At 36.4% G+C, this 20,931-nt stretch overlaps 1 protein-coding gene across 8 annotated transcripts in view; it reads right to left on the reverse strand.

Annotated features, from left to right (window-relative positions):
* The window catches only part of Nrx-1 (neurexin 1), a 183,001-nt gene that overhangs the window by 46,924 nt on the left and 115,146 nt on the right, over nt 1-20,931 (reverse strand). For 5 of the 8 annotated variants that reach the window (XM_034337131.2, XM_034337130.2, XM_034337128.2 and 2 more), the window contains 4 exons: nt 12,983-13,057; nt 3,886-3,993; nt 3,068-3,260; nt 33-224 (listed from right to left, as the gene is read on the reverse strand). In XM_034337131.2, the coding sequence (XP_034193022.2) occupies nt 33-224; nt 3,068-3,260; nt 3,886-3,993; nt 12,983-13,057 (568 nt within the window). The remainder of the gene's footprint in view (nt 1-32; nt 225-3,067; nt 3,261-3,885; nt 3,994-12,982; nt 13,058-20,931) is intronic. The other 3 variants (XM_034337135.2, XM_034337134.2, XM_034337129.2) reach the window with 2 other exon arrangements.

A 20,931-nucleotide genomic window follows, 5' to 3' on the forward strand; every position in this document is an offset into this window, starting at 1 on the left:
AAATTGCTAGAAAATAAGAAACATTTTCTTACCGGAGTCTTGTTGTTGAGCATATCCAGCAATATCGATTTGTTGTCCGTTTATGACAAGTTCTCTCATGCAACCGACGTAACCCTGTCTCAAGGTGCCTGTCCACAACACTGGAGGAACTGTTAAGGGTGCAAATGGAGCACCTACACCACCGATGTACATCAATCCATCGAGATCTAACTGGGTGGAATCTCCTGAAACAAAAAATCCAGCAACATTTCTATTTTATCTGTGTCAATATACAGATTTTTAATTATATTAAAAAATTAATATAATTTTTAAAAATATGTATCAGTATTGATGTCTCCTTCCCTTAAACTCCTATTTTCATAACCACTGAAAGGTTAGTACTTTTAATATTTAAAAATACAAATTTAAGAATTAAATGTGATGTACATTTTAAATAATGTGTGACTTGAAGAAGAAAAGAAGAGCAAAGGATATTAGGCGAATGAATCTTATTTTCCTCGAGCAAACGACGCACAGAGAAGATAAGATGGGAGGTGAAACGAACAGGAGGGACGATGAAAAAAGAGGAAATACCGGGAGACACCGAGACAAGAAAGAAAGAAGATTGCAGTAAACGAAGAAGGACGAGCAACTCGCTCGTTGAAAATTGTTACCCACCGACAAGCGTGTAAAAGCTCTGCCGTAGGGTTGAACGGCTAAAATGCTCGACTTTCTAGAGGGCTGGTAATCACAATTTTCCAGATAAAATTTACGTCAACCTATTTTATTTTATACGATGTCATCTCTGGTAATCGTTGGATTACACTGCCTTTCGTTAATTGGATGTCTGTTTCAACTACATATCGTATCTATATGATAGGAAATTTTCAATAATATACTTAGTAGCTTACCACCCAACTGAGAAGGGTTAAATTAATAATTTGTTGTAAATTACACAGGTGTTCGAAGGGTTAAATAGTAATATTCTCGCGCGCATTATAATCCTGCATTTTGGATAAATAAGCGTCACGTGCGGAGGTGCGATGCACCGCTATGCACCGCTATGCACCGCGAACACTGCACCAGTGATTCGACGGAAATGCTTCCGGCGTGATCAGCAAATTTCAAAGCAAATGGCTGTTTTCCAGAGCTAGCTTTAACAATTACGGATACACACGATGTTGTAATCGTTATTTGGTACATTAGAGTTTCACATAATTTTTGAACAACAAAAAGCATATTTCTACTTTAGCAATTTATTCAAGCAAAACTTATACGTTGTAAATTAAATTTTAGAATTTTAGCATTTAAACTAAAATTTAAAATAATTACAAATATTTTAAAAAATACATAAATTGATCCCTAATCATCATTAATATAATCAAAACTTAAAGAAACATTTGCTCAAAGTGTTTAAAGCGTGTGTGTAACATGGAATGTACACAAACTAGCACCAGACTAATTGCAAAGGGTTTGATCCACTTGTATCGGTTTTTTTTTTTTTCTTTTTGCGTGTAAGGGATTGCACACGGTTGGCCCGCAGGGTGTGTTCACACTCGAAGAATTCGCAGAAACTCGTGAAACCGAGGTGATAGAGCACAGTTTTCAGTCGAAAATTGCTGAAGGGTTGGATTTCAAAGGCGAGTTTCACAGACAAATTAACTAGCCGTGTAATTCGACTGACCACGAAAGGCTACGTGAAAGTTCTGCTACCAAGGGGTAGAAACACAATACTCGAGAAATTGTAAATTTCGTTTACACGATACTAAAACACGTTAGTGAATACTGATAACGTTTACGGTTTGTTGAATTCGTGTTTTGAATATATAATTTAATATTAATTAAGTATTTAAAATGAATAAAGTTTAATTTGATATTTTATGTGAATATATGTAAGTAGGTGCAATAACTATTCTACTTAAAAATTCTACTTTCTACGATCGAGGACACATAATTTACAGATTAATCCTACGGTAAGGTTACCATGAGTTACTATATTACAAAATAAAGTGTCAAGCGTATAAAGCTGGCTACCTATACGAGTATTTCTCGAGCAATCGTAAATCCAACCATCGCAAATGGCCAACGGATAAAACGCGCCACCGGAAATCGTTCGCAGCGAACTGGAATTTAATGCCACCAGCCACGTTATATACACGCGTAAGAAATAGACGGTTACGAGGGAAAAAGATGGAAAAAGATGGAAAAAGATGGAAAAAGACGAAAAGTTTCCAGAAGAAGAACGTGATTTCTACAATGAACTCGAGCTTCATTATTTGAAATGGTAGATAAGGCAGCTCTTATTGGAAATTCTTCATTTTCCGTTTATTTATCGGTTTAATAAAGCTCTTCGTACATTGCAATTTATACAGGTCCTATTTCTTTTCCCTTTTGCTATTGATTTATCAAATATTTAAATAAGTTCAAGATTGAATCAAAGAAATGTTTCGAGCATTTTATGAATATAAGTATTTCAATTAATCGGATATAGAAAGGAACATTTTATCTGAATAACATGACAATATTATTCCCGTTTCTCGTGGAAAACATGAATTACGATCGATCAATTACCATCGTCACGTGAATTCCGGCATGAGATAAGGGTGAGCAAATTTCCATCGCACGCACCCCTGTCTCCTACCGAGCGTAAAATGGACGATTCGACGAGGAAACACGAAGGCAGTAAAACTACAGGTATGTAGTATGTATAAAAAAGAAGAGGGGTAGATTTATTACATTCCACGCGTGGAACGGTTAGTTGCACCTGCAGATAAGTGTCCTCGAGTGTGTAACTCTGAATTATGAGTGGCTTGCTCCTCGACCCCGTACATTTTTCCTCCTTCATCGTTTACGTTGTCGAGCAACCGGACTCAGAATTCCAACTGTGTGTAGATTATATGATAAATGTCGTGCATCATCGTCGAACATGCTTTCAGATTAAGGGTACGATTAAAACTGCTTCAATGAAAGATGACGCACATTTGTGAAAAGGAAATCTTTGAAGCTAGAGAATTTTCAAGTATGATGGAAACATTTTGGCCTACTAATAATTCAGACCTACCTTATTTTTATTATTATAGTTTCTTACCTGGTGTACGAAACTCCACTGTCCAGTTATCGACGGTAACACGCCCGTCTCTTTCGACTCGTCGAAGTGCTACATCGTGCCACGTGCCGTCATCGATCCGTTGTTTTGATGCCTTTACCTTGACAGGTCCGCTTCCGAGGTCAGCATGCAGATACAAATGACCGCCGAAAATTTCGAATGCAAACAAATCTTGCTGTAATATAAAAATAAAATCAAAGATAGAGCTATAAATACAATGAGCTATAAATCAAAATATATTTTATATTTTGTTAAAATATTTGTGCATGAATGGTATAAAAATAAAAATAAAATCTCTCTGATGGTATTCAGATGGTAATAACGTTTATTTCGCGACCGATAGCCACGTATTAACATATGTACCTATTTGCAAATAACAAGTGGGAATCGTGTTGCAAACACGAAATACCAGGAATGAAAGCATTTATTGCCGGGATACGGCGATTCTGCTAATGAGCAAGCCACACGAAAGTTAACGAGAACTGGGTTTTCGCAACTTTTCGATTTATCTCCCTCCATTCCGTGCTATGGAATGCGGTGATTATCCCCGATTTGAACGCCTCCTTGCTTTAACGTTCAAATATAATTGTGGGAATTACGAGTCGGTATTGTTGAATCGAGATAACTACGAAACACGGTTGAAGTGGACAGAAATTTATTTCATGCGTGATTTTTCATTTACTTCTTGTACTAGAAACTTTACATAGAACCTCGTATTTCATACAATGAAGGCTGGACTTCATTTTACCATTTTCCAGCCATTTTTCCTTCTTCTTATATTGTATCAGTTTTTATCTTACCCTCGTGTGGGCTCCACTGCGGCTGTACATGATCAGCCCATTGGGTTCGTTGGTACGAATTTTGAAAGACATGCTGCCTGACTTGGCCGCCTTCCAGGGTGGCAGGACCTGAAACAGACCAGACAGAGGTCCCTTAATAGTTTCACTCTTGGCCATTGCCGTTACTTTTCGGTAAGACAGACAAACAGAAGACAGGAATAGTAGAAACGTGGAGAAAAACGTGGAGGATGAAAGAATCGGAAGGAAGAAGGCAAATCCCTCGACGTCCTGAAGAAGAATGGAGAACGGACAGTGTTGGCGGTCCATCGTGCTTGGAATCCAAAATTCTCAGCTTCCCCCTCGTGGACGACCAGTCCATTTATCATGCACGACGGCTTAAATAATCACGTGTCTCGTGTTCGTGGAATTTTTACTTCAATTTCGAAGCTGAACCGGGTCTCCGGTGAGATGGCTGATTTACGCTCGCTTACGTTTCCCGAAAAGTCGGGAAAAACTTTATCCAAACGCGAATCCCATCGCGAGAAATTCCTGTCTGACTGACGTGTCAAAAGAAGAATTTGCAAGAAATGTATCGAGTGTGTTCAGACTTTCTTTAAGAAAATTAATATATTGTCTTTTCGAGAGCTTTCAGTTCTTGTGTTTACTTTCGATGGTGTTTTAATTCCTCAGTGTTGAGCAAGATTAAGTGAAGTTATGTTTGCTTACGGTGTTATAGTATGTAAATAACGTTTACGAGGAAAATATTGCAACGGAGGATTTCTGGGTAAGTTACACAAAAATTTAAAAAATTCCAAAGTCTACGAAAAAATTAACAAGTATCGTTGACGATCAAAGTTGACTTGAATTCGCAAAAGAAGGATGGCGAATTTGATGAAAACAAAGGCAGGAAGAATAAATAACGGGAGTCTCGTTACCACGAGTTTTCGACTTCATCACGGAAATTGGCTCCGCTGTCACGAGGGCGCAATTACACTTCCTGCAGTCATGTTTCACCGCGAAACCGTTCTGAATTCAAAATTACCAACCCCTTGTGTTTCGAAAGACAATCGGTCCGCGAAGACAAAAGAGTTTGCTTTGCGGGGAAATTTGAAATACTTATGGAGGAGTCCTGAGGTTCTCATACCAACCTGTGATTTTTAAAAAGAATTACTGATAGTGATAAAATTCGAGATATTTATCAAAGTATAATTTTATATAGAATTAGCAGCTATCCATGGAGTATTCAGAATAAATAATCATTAACCAATCTTTGGCAATTGATCGATTTCGTGAATAAGGGCACCTTTTTAAAATTTCATTATTTCTTCTCATTTTTTGCTAGGTTCTCAGTTTCCATGGAGAGCAAAAAATACGACTATAGGAAAAGAAAATAGAACAAAGAATTCGACGAGCCTCTTCAAGCATACTGTTCGAACGATTAACCGCTGGAATATTGAAGCGTTTAAATGGCTGGAAAACGGGAAAGTAAACGTAATTGAAAATGAGAAAATTTTTCGACTCCTTAAGTGTTCTAGTAGTGAATAGAAAATTGTGTTTGGCAGTTCGTTCGTTAACTGAATATGGAAATTGATCCTTATCACATAATCTACGTAAAATGTGCGAGTTCAAAATACATTGAATTGAGAAAATTTAAAAACAATTAAAGCAAATATTTCATTTAAATCGAAAATGAAAAATATAGAAAAATAGAAGGCAAGAAGAAGGCCAAGTTGAATCAGTCGTCTATTTATCTTTCTGGTTGGTTTTTGGAAATTTCCAAAGAAAGAGTGGCTTGAAGTGTCGCTGGAGAGATCAAGAAGAAGAAAAAGAAGAAGAAGAAGAAGAAGAAGGAGAAGACAGTGCAGTGAAAGGGCAAAGAACTGAGGAAACGTGAAACTCGAGAGAACGAGTCAGCTTCTATAGTTAACACGAATATTCTCTTCGTTTTCGTAATGAGCTCGTTATCTCCCTCGGAACGCTTATTAATTGCTTACCTTGTTAATTAGAAGAAAAATGGTCGAGCAAAAGGCAGCTTTCTTGTCCTTTTGTTCCACCTGTCACCAACGAGGAATTGAAATTTCGTTTCTACTTGCTTAATTTAAATGTAAATTTCTAATTGATTGCGAATAAAGAAACAGCAATGGCGGAAATTGTGATGGAGAAATTCTGCAAGATTTTATCACAATGACTGATGAAAGAAATATTTCTTTCGAAATTAATGGAATGTAATACTTTATATGTATAGTACATCGATATAAACCACGAAAGCAGACATTTTGTAGAATTTCTAAAATCTAGAGGATCGCCACGATGAATCATAGGACTGATTCCACGATTCAGTGAAATCTCACGAATTAGCCAGGAATGAGAAATCTCGTTTAGACGAGGTGGCTATCCTCTATCCTGTCCTTTCACCCTCCTGCTTCTTCCACTCTGTTCTCGTTTACTTCCCCTCAGAAATTCGTCTGGAAAAGTCTGAACCGTAAAGTGGTGCTTCGCCGTGGAAAGAAGGATATTTCATCCCGAAACGGGCTCGTTCTTTCATCCCTCGCCCTTCGACTTTCTTCTTCCGACCATCCCTCTCGTTCCTTCAACAGTGACCCTCCCGAGAAACTCGCAGGGGTTGAAAGAACGGAGAACGAAGAAGAGAGTCAATTAGAAAAGTTAAATTACTTCGTGAAATAAATTATTTACTAATCCACGGCTATATCCTCTTCTAATCCTGGGTATTGAACCCGAAACACCATTTGATATACCACCTTTTTGTTTCCAGCTATTCGCTGAGGGTAAGTGAAAGATTTAATGGAGGAAGTTAAAAAAGATTTTTGAAGAAGTTTTTAGTTTTCAGAGGCTACGCCCCTTTCCTCTTTGAATATCAATATTTAATATGGATATAAATATTTTCTGAAAAAATTTTTACCGCAACCATTTGTTTAATAGTTCAATTAATGTTCGTTAAAATATTATTTAATTAAGGCCGTAAAATTCTAGGAATTCACGATTTAAAATGAAAATTTTCCGAATGGTGATTGCGAATGAAAATCAGGACGACGCGACGTCGCGTCGCATGGAAAGGCCGGAACGAAAATTTCGAACAAGAAATTTCGCAAAAGCCACGCTTCCGTTGCTTCGAATTCGCGGATACGAATTCCGAACGTTTCGTTAGTGTACATACGTGTTGCTCGGTGAAATTTCAGACACCGTCGCGTCGCACCGAGGAAAATTTTAATTGAACGTCTGCTTCCCTGCTTCTCGTCGAAACCTCCGCCAAACTCTATCCAAATATGTAAATCACTGTTTGCCCATGAAACTTATCGTTGCTCTCGAGAAAATTTCGGCCCTGTTTACATTAGAATGCACCTGAAAATTTCGACTATTTCGAGATATGCAAATCGGTACGGAGTACCATGAATTCTCAACACCAAAGGGACCTTATCGTACTATCATCGATCTTCTCTAACGAGACACTGTCTAAATAAAATTACACTCATTTCATAATGGTCCTTAAATAGTGGATGAGAATAAATAAATTGCAGAGGTTTTAATTACAATTGACAAACTGGGAAAGTAACGTGAAAGTGCTTGATGAAATCTGTCAACTACCATGACCCAAGCGTTTTAATTAGAGTGAAAGATCAAATGTCCCTCTTAATTACTGTATAGACCAAGTTGCCACATGGAGAGAGGAACCACCTTTCGTGTTTGACGTTGAATCCCTTCAAAAGAGATCCGATGCCAGGTTACTTACGAGAGAATTCTTTTTCTCTGACCAACCACAAAAACCACCATCCATGAAAAGGATGACCGAAGAAGGATAATACAAAGAACGAGTCCCTAATATTTGAATAAGAGGGTTACTTTGAAAATAAAAAGATAAGTAATGGAAGTTGGTAGTGAAAATCAACAGAGATCGTTCCCAGTATCGACAAGACGATAAAGATTTAGTTGGTCGACGTTTCGACTTGTGCAAAGATTTACGAAGGAAAGTGGAGACGGACGTTAATCTTAGGAGGCGATATATCGTTTTATAGATCGTAAAATTCCTAAAGGGATCCGTAAATAGGTTTCATGAACGACGTTTTAGATATAATCATAAATGCTCCTGTTGAATCGGCCTTGCACCCTTCGCTCGAGGACGTCCAGACGTAAACTCAGCATTGTAAAATGGCTAATAACTTCGGTGCGAGAGACCATTTGTGCCAGAAATCCATAAAATAAAAAGAAAATGGAAAACAGACTTCCATTCCAGAGATTCAAAACTTTCGAGAAAATGTCTATATTTCCATTTTTCTATTTGAAAACTAGCTATAAACCCTTTTGTTTTAAATCTACATTCTTCGATTATATAAAACTCTTTCTCTCTTTTTTTCGCTTGTTATTTATCCACGCATTTTCGAATTTTGCCTGTAATTCCCAGTTACCTATATTACATCAGTCGCGTGGTTACTAGGTGCTCGTTAAATATTCATGTAACGTTTCCAGCGAATATCCATCGAGCAATCTATACGGGATTCTGATATGTTCACCGCGTGAATATCCGAATATCCACATGATATCACGAAGAAAACATGTCTTGCAAGGATCATAAGTATTACACCTCTAAAAGCACCACGTTGAATGTAGTATTACACCTAAACCTGCTATATTTTAAAGAAACTATATTTTTGACCAAACTGACCTAATAAATCAGTTAATAAATGAGCCTACACTATATACATGATAAGATTTTTCATGAACTTAGCTTTTTTACTTTCAAACTCGTGTTGTTGAAGAAAACAAAGAAGAAAAAAGAATCTCGTGAAATATGACCGGTTGATCTTACGTGTAAGCACATAGATCATGATCAGCAGGGAATATCTGCCAACCTACATATATCTGTAGCTTATTACGTTACTCGATCCATGCGAATTTCTGCTGAATGAAGACGTGTCAGGGTGTCGTTAATATCAAGAGTCTGCTGTCGCGGTGGAACGTCTTCTTCGAGAACTGCCAAGCGATTAAGGTCGATGGTATATATCCGTTGACTGATTAATCTTCGATAAGGTGTCGATAGAAATTAGTAACGGATCTTTGCAAATAAATGGCACACGGAATCGGATATGACTTGAAATATCCATAACTGACAATTAACAATAAAATATCGAGATTCGAAATTGATGCTAAATAAAATTAAATAACATTTAAATGTAAAATGTAAAAAACAGAAGAAACCTATAAATTTAAACTAACCAAAAAAATATACCAAAATGGTTGCTTCATCTCTCGACAAAATTTTCACAAGTTTTACACACGACTAAAGTGACCTTTCACAGGGATGAAATTTAGAAGGCTAATCCACTCTCTTCTTAACCCTTATAAGGTACATCCTTTATATGGCTCTCGATGTACATCGAGCCTTTACGTGTATTCGCTCGGAAACTGTCGAAGCAAAGTTAGCCCACGAGTTGCAGAAGCACAAGTTGCTCTCGTGCAACTTGAGAGTTTCCAGCTTGATGCGTTACGTTATAGGTCGATGCATAACCGCAAGGAACTATATCACGACCCATAACCTGTCATTTTGTTAAAAGTAACCTGGCCATCGAAATTTCTCTTGGCTTCCTACGGCGCGGCGCGGTGTAGGGAAATCGATTTCATCTGCAGATACTGGATCACGTTTCGAAGCGTGTCTCATCTAGCAGAAAATTGAATCTATCAGTTGTGTTCTTTGAGGACTTTCAAGATTTTCTTTGTAATATAGAGTGTATAAGCTATTGACAAGTTTGTCGCAGCTGTACCTAAGTTACAGCAACGTTACGTGATTAGTAGAAGTAAGTAAGTACAGTCTTCCCTAAGGAAAATGGCGATTTTAATTATAAATATTACAAAAAGAAGAATAATTTCTATTTACATATTTTTTCACAAGATATCACCATTTTCCTCGATCGTATTTTTTCATACCTTGTATATTCAAAGTTATACTTGGTGTTTTCTTACCCAGAGCCCCACCGTGGCGCAGCTGCGCGAAAATTACGATATTGGTGTCGTGGTTACACGAGGCCATTGTTGCACCTCTAGCTCTGTAGACGAGAATTTAGAAAGCGAGCTTATTCGCGAGGTGAGAGCAACAAAGGGTTTGGTGTACGTCTCTTTTGTGTCGCCTGTGACTATATGTGTATGTACAGTCGGTCAGAAAAAGTCTACATACCCCTTATAAATATAAACTATTATAGCAGATACGATGTATCTAAGAACTTTTTTTCTTATTGAATATTATAAATTGAGAAATATTTTTAGAAGTTCCATAATTGTGATAACATTGTGGATTGGCAACGTAAAAATTTTCAATTTCTCTAAAAATAAGTTAATATAGGTGTATGCAGACTTTTGTGATCGATTGTACTTGTGTAGGTGTGTGGGTGGGTTGGTGGGTGGTTAGGTGTAGGGTGAAACGATGGTGAGACGAGCTGAATGGATCCCGTTAGTGGAACGTCGGGGCCGGAAGTCCAAATTTCTTTGATGTTCTCGCGATGGTCGTCGATGCACGGATAACCTTATGCACACTCCTCCCGTTGCTGGAAAACGATGATGACCCAGCGACATTTCATATTCTCATTCGCTTTCAACGGGACACTCGTTCCAATCAAGATTACTATAATTTATCTGAACTCTTTCTCTTTGTACCACGAAGAATAATTTTTCTTTTTTCACCCGATATCTTTTGAATTCGATATTTTCCTTCGATTATGTTACCTACTGTAATTTGATTTTTATGCTTTTCGATCGAGTTTAACGAACGAATTGATTCTGTTGTTAGCGGTTTCAGCTCAAAGAGATTCGTTAAATTACATTTAACCCTTTGACGACGAGATCTGATTTGTCACTGAATTGAGGTTTATTACGTTCGAGATCTCTTGCTTTAGTAAATGAACATTATTAGCTTTTGAGAAGAATTAGGATTGTGAATGTACACTCGTGATCAAATCAGGCTACCTCAGGAAAAATAATCCTGCTTTCCTGCTTTCCCAATATCGCTATCTTACCTAGGAAAGCCTGTTTTTATTGCGAGTGTACATTAAGTCGAATAAAATTCTATGAACGTTTATCTGTTCTCGTATATCATTCTCCTAAATACCGTCGTCGAGCGATTAAATGTACTTTTTCATTAATAAATCATCCTACTGAATACCATCGTCAAGCGATTAAATGTAATTTTCCTAATGTACTCAAACCACTGTGTGTATCTCTACCATGAATATCTCTCATATCTCATTTTCCTACCATATATATATATTTTTTTTTTTTTTTTTTTTTTTTATTATCGTGACACGTCCCTGTTCCAGTAGAGTTCTCAAAAGCAAATCAATCGTCGTCGGTCACGAAGGCAGGCATGGTATCGTGTCGCGTTCATTGAACGCAGCCGTTTCCGTCCTGAAAGAACAATTAGACGTAGATTTTGTTGCGTCAACATGCAGGCGGTGCGATATATTCGTTCCGTTTCTCTTTCCTCATGCATTTCAGTGCATCGAGCTAAAGGCAATTGTCAGACGTTCATTAGTCGCTCATTCCACGAGGCATAGAAGATGATTTCATGAAATGACTTTCTAGCCGATCAACAGAGCTTCACGTTCGCGATGACTCTACGTCATTAACGTCACGACTAATTAACCGGTAGACTAAACGAGCTATTCCCGAGAAATCCATTTAATACGTCAAATTGAACTTTCTTTTTCATTTTGGAAATTTTATAAGATTGAAATGTGCAATTACGAGAGTGTAATTTGATGTTATTTCTTTTTGGAATATTTTTGGAAATTAGTTAACGCAGGTCTGTTCATGAAATGCCCTGAATGCTTAGAAGGCTGTGATTTGCCTTGGAAGTTGAAGGGCAAATTCTTGGGCAGACCTGACAAGGAGAGAGAGCTTCAACTTTGGATCGCTAATTTTAATAAAATTTTGAGAAAATATGATAAATTCCTTTACCATTACTGTCAAAGTAACTGAATTTGGTATTTTGGCTCATAGAAAATTTCAAAATCGAGCAATTAAAATATTTTCAATATTCATAAAGAGGAAGAAGCTTATTATATTTGATAAAAATTTCATTAAAATAGACGATTCAAAGTTGGTACCATCTTCGTTTTTAAGATGCAAACGCGACGACGATGATTACGATGATGACGTAGGTAAGATCGGTGATCGTGATAAGTGACAGTGATGACAATAACGAGAGGAGCGAAGATTATTGCGTGCATGTGCAGTGACCAGTGGTGTACCTATAAAGGCTAGCTTTAGATCGTGAGCATAGAACCCCACGCGTGAAAAACTATATACAAATCGTGACAGACTTCCTAACCATTCCACAAGAAAGCTTACGAGGAAACGATGAAAAATCAGTACGATATTTATTATGACAAATGTTAATTTGTCATTTCTAGATTAGTAGGTTTTGGAACTCGAGCAGACTGGAATTTACAAATTCAAGGGTTAACTTGGAAGGGTTAACCACAGTCGACTAGTCGGGCGCACAGAAATTCGATCAAAAGACATTCTACGGAAAAATTCCATCTGCTCAAGTGTACTCTCCCATCCCCGGAAGTTAACCTAGTTGCCTGGCTGTTTGATCATTCGAGTCATTGAGAAGCAGCTGGCTCGTTCCATAATCGTGGAACTGGATGGCAGTTCCATACGAACTGGAAACTTTTCCACCGATTTCCCATCGTTTCCATCGCGCCGCGGGTCTCTCTCTTTCTTTCTCGACCAAAAAAAAAAAAAAAGAGAAGAGAAAGAGAAAAGAAAAAGAGTGGAAGAGAGTGGAGCAGGGTGTACGTGAGTGGTTCGTGAAGAAAAGTTGGTGCTTTGGTGATCGCTCCTCGCTAAAAAGCTAAGTTTCGCGTGAGAGTTAGCCAATTACATATATATATCTATATATATTTTATATATATATCTCAAGTATATATATAATATATATAACAGGTGCGTATCAAGTGGCTGGGCGAATCAGCTTCGAAGAGAGCTCGCTAAGCTCTCTGATCGTTTATTTTTCTTGCTCTCTCTTTTAGTACGATTTCTTTAATTTTTTTTTGTTTTCTTTTTTTTTTATTTTTTTTATTTTTGAAAGCTTTTTGATACTGAGGCTTACCAGATGGGACTCTGGGCTGGTGAAGGTGACCACAGCGCCGTGAAGTCGCCTTGCACTAATCGTCGCCGAAGACTTCTTAACACCCGTCGTGTGGGTCCAATTGAGTGTGTCAGGCCCGATTTTCGACCACGACCACGAGGGCAATAGACAGCAACATTGAGAATCGGTTTTAGACATTTTGCTTTATCAATTGATCCACGAAATTCCTTCGCTTACGATTCATAAATTTTTATTTATTGTTCGGAGGAAATTTGTCTATTGATTTACGCGACTCTCGGATTATTTCTGAAGGGAGATTTTGATTACAGTAACGCGTTCGCGAAAGGTTAAATAATTTTCTGGAAAAGAAGCTTGATTAGTTATCTGGTAGCGAGTTAGATGGCACCTTCTGATGGATTCTATTAAAATTGTAACAGGATTATTAGTGTCTATGGATTTATAACTAATTTATATAACCTAGAAAGAAAAGAAAATTATTTTTCTTATGCTATAAGTGGGATATTAATGTTTATACGGGGTTGTAAAAGTTTCTGGAAATGGAATTATTTTCATTGAGAAACTGTAAGAGTTTAATGTTTAAAAAATTATTGTATTCTTATTGAGAATTCTTGAAATATACAAATATATTTTTTATGGTATTTTACAGTTTCTCAACGATAAGTATTTTAACAAGAAAAGAATTGTAAATTTATAAATCTTGAACATTAGTTGCATTCGACATTTAATAAAAGCTGTTTGCGTTACGATTTTTACGCGAATCTGACTTTAAGAAATGGCAAAACGGTACAACTCTATAAAATAAAATAATTTAGTAATCCTACCTATAATCTTTCACAGTGAAAATTTAAAACATTATATATCAACTTGATGACATTAAATGCAAATAATTCAGACAAAAAGCAGCAGATAAATTGCAAGCGATTTTATTGCATGAAATAAAGTTCTCTTTTTTAATAAATAAACGAATGTGACTGGTAATCCTCGTGACGGCCATATCGAATATGTAATTATACTTGCCGAGTTCGAAATTGGATATTAAAAATCGATATGCCGTTGAAGTAAATGGTAATTACCTGATTGAAACAAATTGTTATTACGTGATTTGCAATAATTTTAATCAAGTCAAACATGTACTACTTAGATATTTCTAATTGATTCTTCTTATGGTTGTCGCTTATATGCAGCGTTACCAGATCTATGAAATAAAAGAAAAATAAAACAATTAATGGAAAGCAGGTTTCACCGTCGAAATGACAAATGAACAACATCGGATTACAGTTTCATCCGCTGTGTTCGTGAAAAAATAAACCTGCGAAAATCAGTTCGCCTTTTTCCCCTCTGGTTAAACGATAAATGAAATGGTTCGATATGAGATAAAAAGTGGCGTGAATCGGTGCATTACCACGATTCATATTGTCCAGATACGCGTAATATTGATTAATAAAATACGAACGATTGTTCTGCGCACAGAGATTCACCCTGCAATGTAGTATATCTCGGCTCTTTTTTCCATTGTTTCACATAGACTTTTCTTTTTTCCCTGACAAACACATATTTGTTCGATCGCCATTTCTTTCTTTATTATATTCAGCTCTACGCTTTTTCTCGTGTCCCCAACTTTGTCATCCTCCTTTTATCTTTAACTGCTTCGGTATCTGTATTTGTAGTATATTATTTAATTAACAATAAGTAAAAAATTTATAAAGTATTTCTTTAAGTCAGACATTGCTAACTGGAGGCCCAGCAGTCATATCCCTGCCCACTAAAAGGAATGATCCCCCACCATGAAGTAACGGGCCCAGTGGTTGGACGCTTTTCTTGCGTCCGATTGGTCACAGAGCTCAGAATGGAACTGTCTCGCTTCGTTATTTTCAGCGAAAGCGTATCATTGGCCGAAGCGATTACGTCTAGTACCAATTAGGCTCGTGTAAAACGAGGGAGCTGACAGTGTGTGGGGAGATCTCCCTCTTGGTGCCTCGTGGCGCTGTACCGCCTCAAGTGCCTTGTCTGACGATGAGGTAAGCTCTCAATAGCAACAAATGGAATAATTTTCCAGCCAACGAAAACTTGAAACGTGGTTAAGTTTATTTTAAAGTTCGAAAGCTCGATGAAGGGTAGAACGTTGCAAGAATCTTAGAAGCGTCGTGTCCTTGCATCCTCTTAGCGCATTAAGGATCGCGTCATAAATATGAGAGTGCACGCATCGTGCTCGAATACACGCAAAACTTTGTTGAGGAACTTGTGCATCTTCGTTACTTAGACCGTCGTCAATCTTTGTCAGTTGTATCAACAAATCCCTTTGCTGCTGTCAGTTCAGATTAACGGGATACATGGCGAGAAACATGAAAGTGCTTCTATTTATTCAATATTATTCAATATTCTAATATTCTACAAAGTTAATTGATAACGTTTTTTTGTTTTACATTTAAAGGGTCAAGGTGATCTTTTTTCTTTTTTAGAATCATTCTATATGTAATTGAAATTCTCACGAAAGGTATGTAAAGCGCATATTTCTATTCATATTTCTGTGCACGCGTAGCCGCGACACAATCGGTCACGAAATCCTGAAAAGTTCCAACTGTCCCAACGAATAAGGCTTACGTGACGTGACAAAAATATTCGTGAAAAAGTATCGAAATTATTTTAAAATTTAAATGAAACGTTTCTGAAATTCATAGAGCCACGTTTATTAATTCTTTACCATGAAATGCGCTATCAAAAGTTCTAAGAGTGTTAATGCCCCAAGTGCCATTTTCGACTTCGACTTCGACTTCGACTTCGACTATCCAATATGCAACCACGTCGGTTTTGAAGTTTACAATCACGAGACGGAATCAAGCTACGGAGGAGAAGCAACACGAATGACCCCGTAAAAATGTTCCCCGGAGAACAGGAAGAAACGGCGCAACCGTGTACAATATTTCGTAGCACGTACGTCACGAGCTCGAGCTCGTTCGTTACGTAACAGCTGCAGCCTGATAATGAATGTGAAATACAGGCGAGCTGAGTTACGAGCCGTTATTGCAAGAGCCCGCAAAATGCTGCCCATACATTGGCGAAACACTTCACGCGAACCGTACGTAAGAAACCTCGACGAGAAATAACGTATCGGTTGACGATATGATCGATGACCCATTTTCGCCATTAAAAGAAACACGGACACCTAGGTAAGTACTTTTTCGAACGACTATTTTAGAAACTGTACAACGTATTGGAACCCTGAGTAAAATAAAGAATGGGGTTTCTTCCTGTTCAAGAAAGTTATTGAATCTGACCAATCCCTGTCGGATGACTGACATTATTGTAAAAACACTATTAGAATTTTTCTACTTCAAATTTTCTTTAATTTCTTTCAATTATTAAACTAGTTATATTAAATTTGTTATATTTCATATAATAACGCCAATAACTTCCACGTATTTTAAAGAAGAAATTATTTTTAAAAATTGCAATTCAAAAGTAATTTTGAAAACAAATGATACCAGAGAAAATTCAGTCCGTAGACGTGGTGTTTATGAATATTAAGTTTAATGCGAATTGTTTTCGCGTGGAGCATAATTCACTTGTGCAGGTGTAAAAATTTTTTGAAAATTGGGTTTTCGAAGAGCGTTCGCACGAATATGTTCAATTTATTGTTTCGCAACACATTAAAACGAATATTGCTCTGGTAATTTGTATGAAATTCAGAATCTGAGAGACAGAGAGAGAGAGAGAGATGTTAATTTCGTGTGTTTGGGTAAATGGAGACAGTCGGTGCGGTAATGTTATTATACCAGATCGTAAATTGTTAAACTTATATTTCTCTCTGTATTCATGTTACTGTATATTTAATGTATAATATACTATATTGTATGTTCTATGTACTATGTTTACAGATTAATGACCGAAAGATTGACACAAGTTTAAATCATTATCCATAATTTAAAGTATTTAAATTTAAGTTAAGGAATTTCTAATAATAATATGCCTGATGAGTTCCTACGACTGAAATTCATCTATAAGATAAATGACATCATTTCCAGGATCACTCGATAGTTAAGGAGAAATTCAATCCTTTCGATCCTGCGAGCGAAGATCAGAGGAAGCACGTGGTAGAAATGGAAACGGTTATGGTTAGGTGGCGCACGGCACGACGAATATCATTAAACGTAAATTTCCTGGCAAGAGCTCGTGACGGAAGTAACGATACACGGAAATATGTTGCGTGAAATAGACGGTGGCGCGCGAACTATGCCATTCGTTGCTCGTCACGTTTAAACCGATTTCATTTCGAGTTTTGCGAATGGCAAGAGTATTCAAGGATTTCGGTATTTCGCGTGGAAACAGTGAAAATTGTCACCGTGGTATTTCCACTGCGTTTCACCGTCAACCCTCTAGAACACGGTGTAAATACTACCGAGACTACGGAATCTCAGGCTGAAAATAAAAGCGGAAGAGATGCTTTATACGAGTGCTGCGTCGAGTACTTACTGTTTGTTAATGATGAATTGTAACGTTTATGAATTTTTTACAATATACACGAGTTCCAGTCAAGAAATAAAAATAATTTGTTCAGAAAAAATCCTCGCTTTCTTAATCCTCGGATGGTAGACCACGAAGAGTGATCCAATATGCAAAATAGTTTTTTATAATGTTTAATTTAATACAAGGTTGTTAAAAAATATATCTCTGATGAATTATAATGTCTTACAGTTTAAATACCTCAGATTGATGAGCGAAATTAACATTGCTGTACTTTTTCTTTAATAAACAACTGAAAAATATAACAGAAGTATTAAGAGTAAATGTAAACGACGACACTTGAAAGCGTTTCGTTAATGAACGTTTTTAATTCGAGGTAAAGAAAGAAACAGGGAACGATTGAAATTAAATTGAACACGTTTTTCTGACAGGAGAGACCTTTTCACAAATTTTCTTTCATCCTTGATTTCCTTCATGTCGGTCGTTGTTCTTTTAAGGTATTCAAGGTATTCAAGGAATTAAATGAGTAGTATAGTTTTACAGCACGGATTATGCAGCGTTTATCACTTAAAATCATTTTAGTACTTTTCAGAGTAGGTATATAAAAGATGTAAAAATATTTAATTAAATATTAAGAAAGTATGATACAATCTGATAGCGCAACAAAGCTATAAAAAGATTACTATTTTTTTTTTAGAATTTAGGAAATAAATAAAGAAGAATTCAAAATATCTTAAACAATTTAAAAAAAAAAAAATATTTAACATTCTTAGTGGGAGATGAATATTCAATTTATTTGATCATATCTTCGATACGAATTTAAATGAAAATGAATAATATTCAAGACAAAATCGTATCTTTTGATTTATACAAATACATCTGCGAATTTCAAGTATTTTCTCTGAAAAATGCATAATTTTTCTGTTCATTGGTAAGAGCGGGGAATAGCTTTTGAATATTAAAGAGGTAGCTCCGACCAGAATTTATTCAGTCTTCTGTTGAAACGTTCGATTAAGAGGTCAAAGGTCGTATTGTCTAGCGAAATGAAGAAATTTATTGTCCCCTTTGTATTTGCTTAATATAATATTTGCACGGTTTTATCGGGGCTAGAATTTAATTTTCCTCGCGTGCAATCTAGTCGCAGAAAATTTATATGGGACGAGCGTGCGATACGAGGGAGGAACAATGATTTTCACTGAAGCGAAATTGCAAATGAAGTTCTCAAAGAGGGGTATTATTAAATGTTGCGAAGTTATTTGAAAGTTGTCAACCTGCAAAATCTGTCGTAAGCATCGCTTTATTTCGCGAACGGTGACGGCTTTCGGCGGATCGACACATTTTTTTCATTATTTATTCGAATAAAACACCGATGAAAGATAACTCGCGAAAAAAAAATTTATGCCCGTTTCTTTTTGTCCTTTTTTTCTCTTCTTCTTATCGTGTCTCTAAAGCGTGGAAAAATATTCTAATTTAAAATTAGCGATTACGAATGCATAATGCTGAAGGTTTACATAAATTATAAATCCTTAAGGAAGTATAATAAATTTATTCCTATCACCGAGAAAATCATGGCTGGGAAGCGCAAACATCGTACATCTTGATTAATTTTAGAATACGGTTTGCTGCTAATCCCGCAGGAACCGTGGCAATATCAGGCGTATCGAAAACATGGTTACACATTCGAGGTTGGCACGTTTCATTATTATAAATGACCGAAAGGGATCAACAACCTCTCAACAGGAGCAACGATGTTTCGTATCTTCTGATTTTTTTTTACACCGTTGTTCTCTTTTAAGGAACTAATAAAAAATGTACCGAAACAATTTTGAAGTTCGTTTAAAAAAAGGAGTGTAGAGGAATATGGTGGATCACGAGTGGCCACTAATACCACGTCTGGTTAACAACTTTCGTTTGCGATACTTTTCGCGCGTAATTATGACATACTGGGTCGAGAGTAAGCAGTTGGTCGCCCGTGAAATTTGAACCGTCGAGAACGAGTTAATAACAGGGCAGAACAGCTTTATTCTTGTTTCTGGCTAGTTTTCTACTTTAAATGAAATTAACTACTGACTGGCGGATTTTCGACGCCGCGCCGTAGTAAACACGAGAGAGGAAAAGCACCCTAGATATGAACAAACTTATGAAAATGAAAAAAATGAATAATTCAACTCGTTGTGTTAGAAGTAGTATTAGCTGTGCTAATTAATTTGGTGCCTTTTTTTTAATGAAATATTTATTTAGCAAAAAATTTTATTTAAATTTCATTTTATTTATACCTACTATTTAGGTTAATTCAGCTAGTACTATTTCGAGATTTATCCAGGAATATAGGTAAAAAATAATACAGTTTGGTAAAATTTGGAAAAACCAACGCGAACTGAAAACTAGCGTAGCTGATTTTTTACGATGTCCCGCGATCCTCTGCTTCCTGAAAGCTTCTGATTTATCTGCCGGATTTTCCGTGCTCGCTCGTTTCGCGCGTTGACGCACGACATCGCGCGCTGTCCCGCTTATTTATTATCTGGCTAACGAACGCTAACCGAACAGAAGGAAATCGGAAGTCAAAGTTTATCTGCCATTCGAACGGCTCGATCAATCGATCGATAAGCTCTACCGTTTTGGGGTAAATATTATTTTAATCTTTTGCATTCGAAGGTATTTTTACTTTAGAGAGATAGCTTGTGAAAGAACTTTTTATTTGAAATCATTTTGGAATAACTTAAAGCAGGCATGGCTAATTTATTCTCTGCCGGAAATATACCAGTTAATTATCTCTCATTAAAAATTTTAATTTTTTTCAAGCTATGAAATAGATTGAAATTAAATTTTGTAATACGAGTAAACGAATATTAGGTTCAATTCTACTTTGGGGGGCACAAAATTGTCGACCTTTATTTCGATAGTATTTCAGATAATTCATACGTTTACATCGTTCTTTTGTATCAGATCGAAATAAATTATTTCGTTGCATCAAATAACTGTTTGAAATCAAATATCGAATGTAATTTGTAATTTAACAGTGTTTGCTTTCGATATTGTTCTCGCATCCTTTGAAAGACTACCGCAAAACGAGATAAATCTGTTATTATAACATTTCGGCGTTTGTTGATTTTACACACTCATTATTATCATTTCATTTATTTCGAACGTTATTCTGAATGCAAAACAAAAATACCATCACTTTGTTGATTTTATGCAATTCGTAATGCACTTTAATCCATTTCATTCGTTACTGTAAATTCGAAATAAAAAAACACATTTATCAGAAGATTTAAACAAATTTTTCAAAAGTATGCAACGTTGACGGAGCAATAAATTATTTCAAAAAATTTGCAATATCAAACTGTGTCACGTTATTTATTCAACAATCGATAGACGAATGCTTACATAATTATCGCAAAGCAAATTTGAACGTTGTTAAAAAGCCAAACTGTTATTTTTTCTAACCGTTCCACGTTTGTCAGCTGCACATAACAAAAAAAGCTGCA

Source organism: Osmia lignaria, chromosome 12, assembly GCF_051020975.1.
Source record: "Osmia lignaria lignaria isolate PbOS001 chromosome 12, iyOsmLign1, whole genome shotgun sequence".
In the NCBI taxonomy this organism is placed as follows: Eukaryota; Metazoa; Arthropoda; class Insecta; order Hymenoptera; family Megachilidae; genus Osmia; species Osmia lignaria.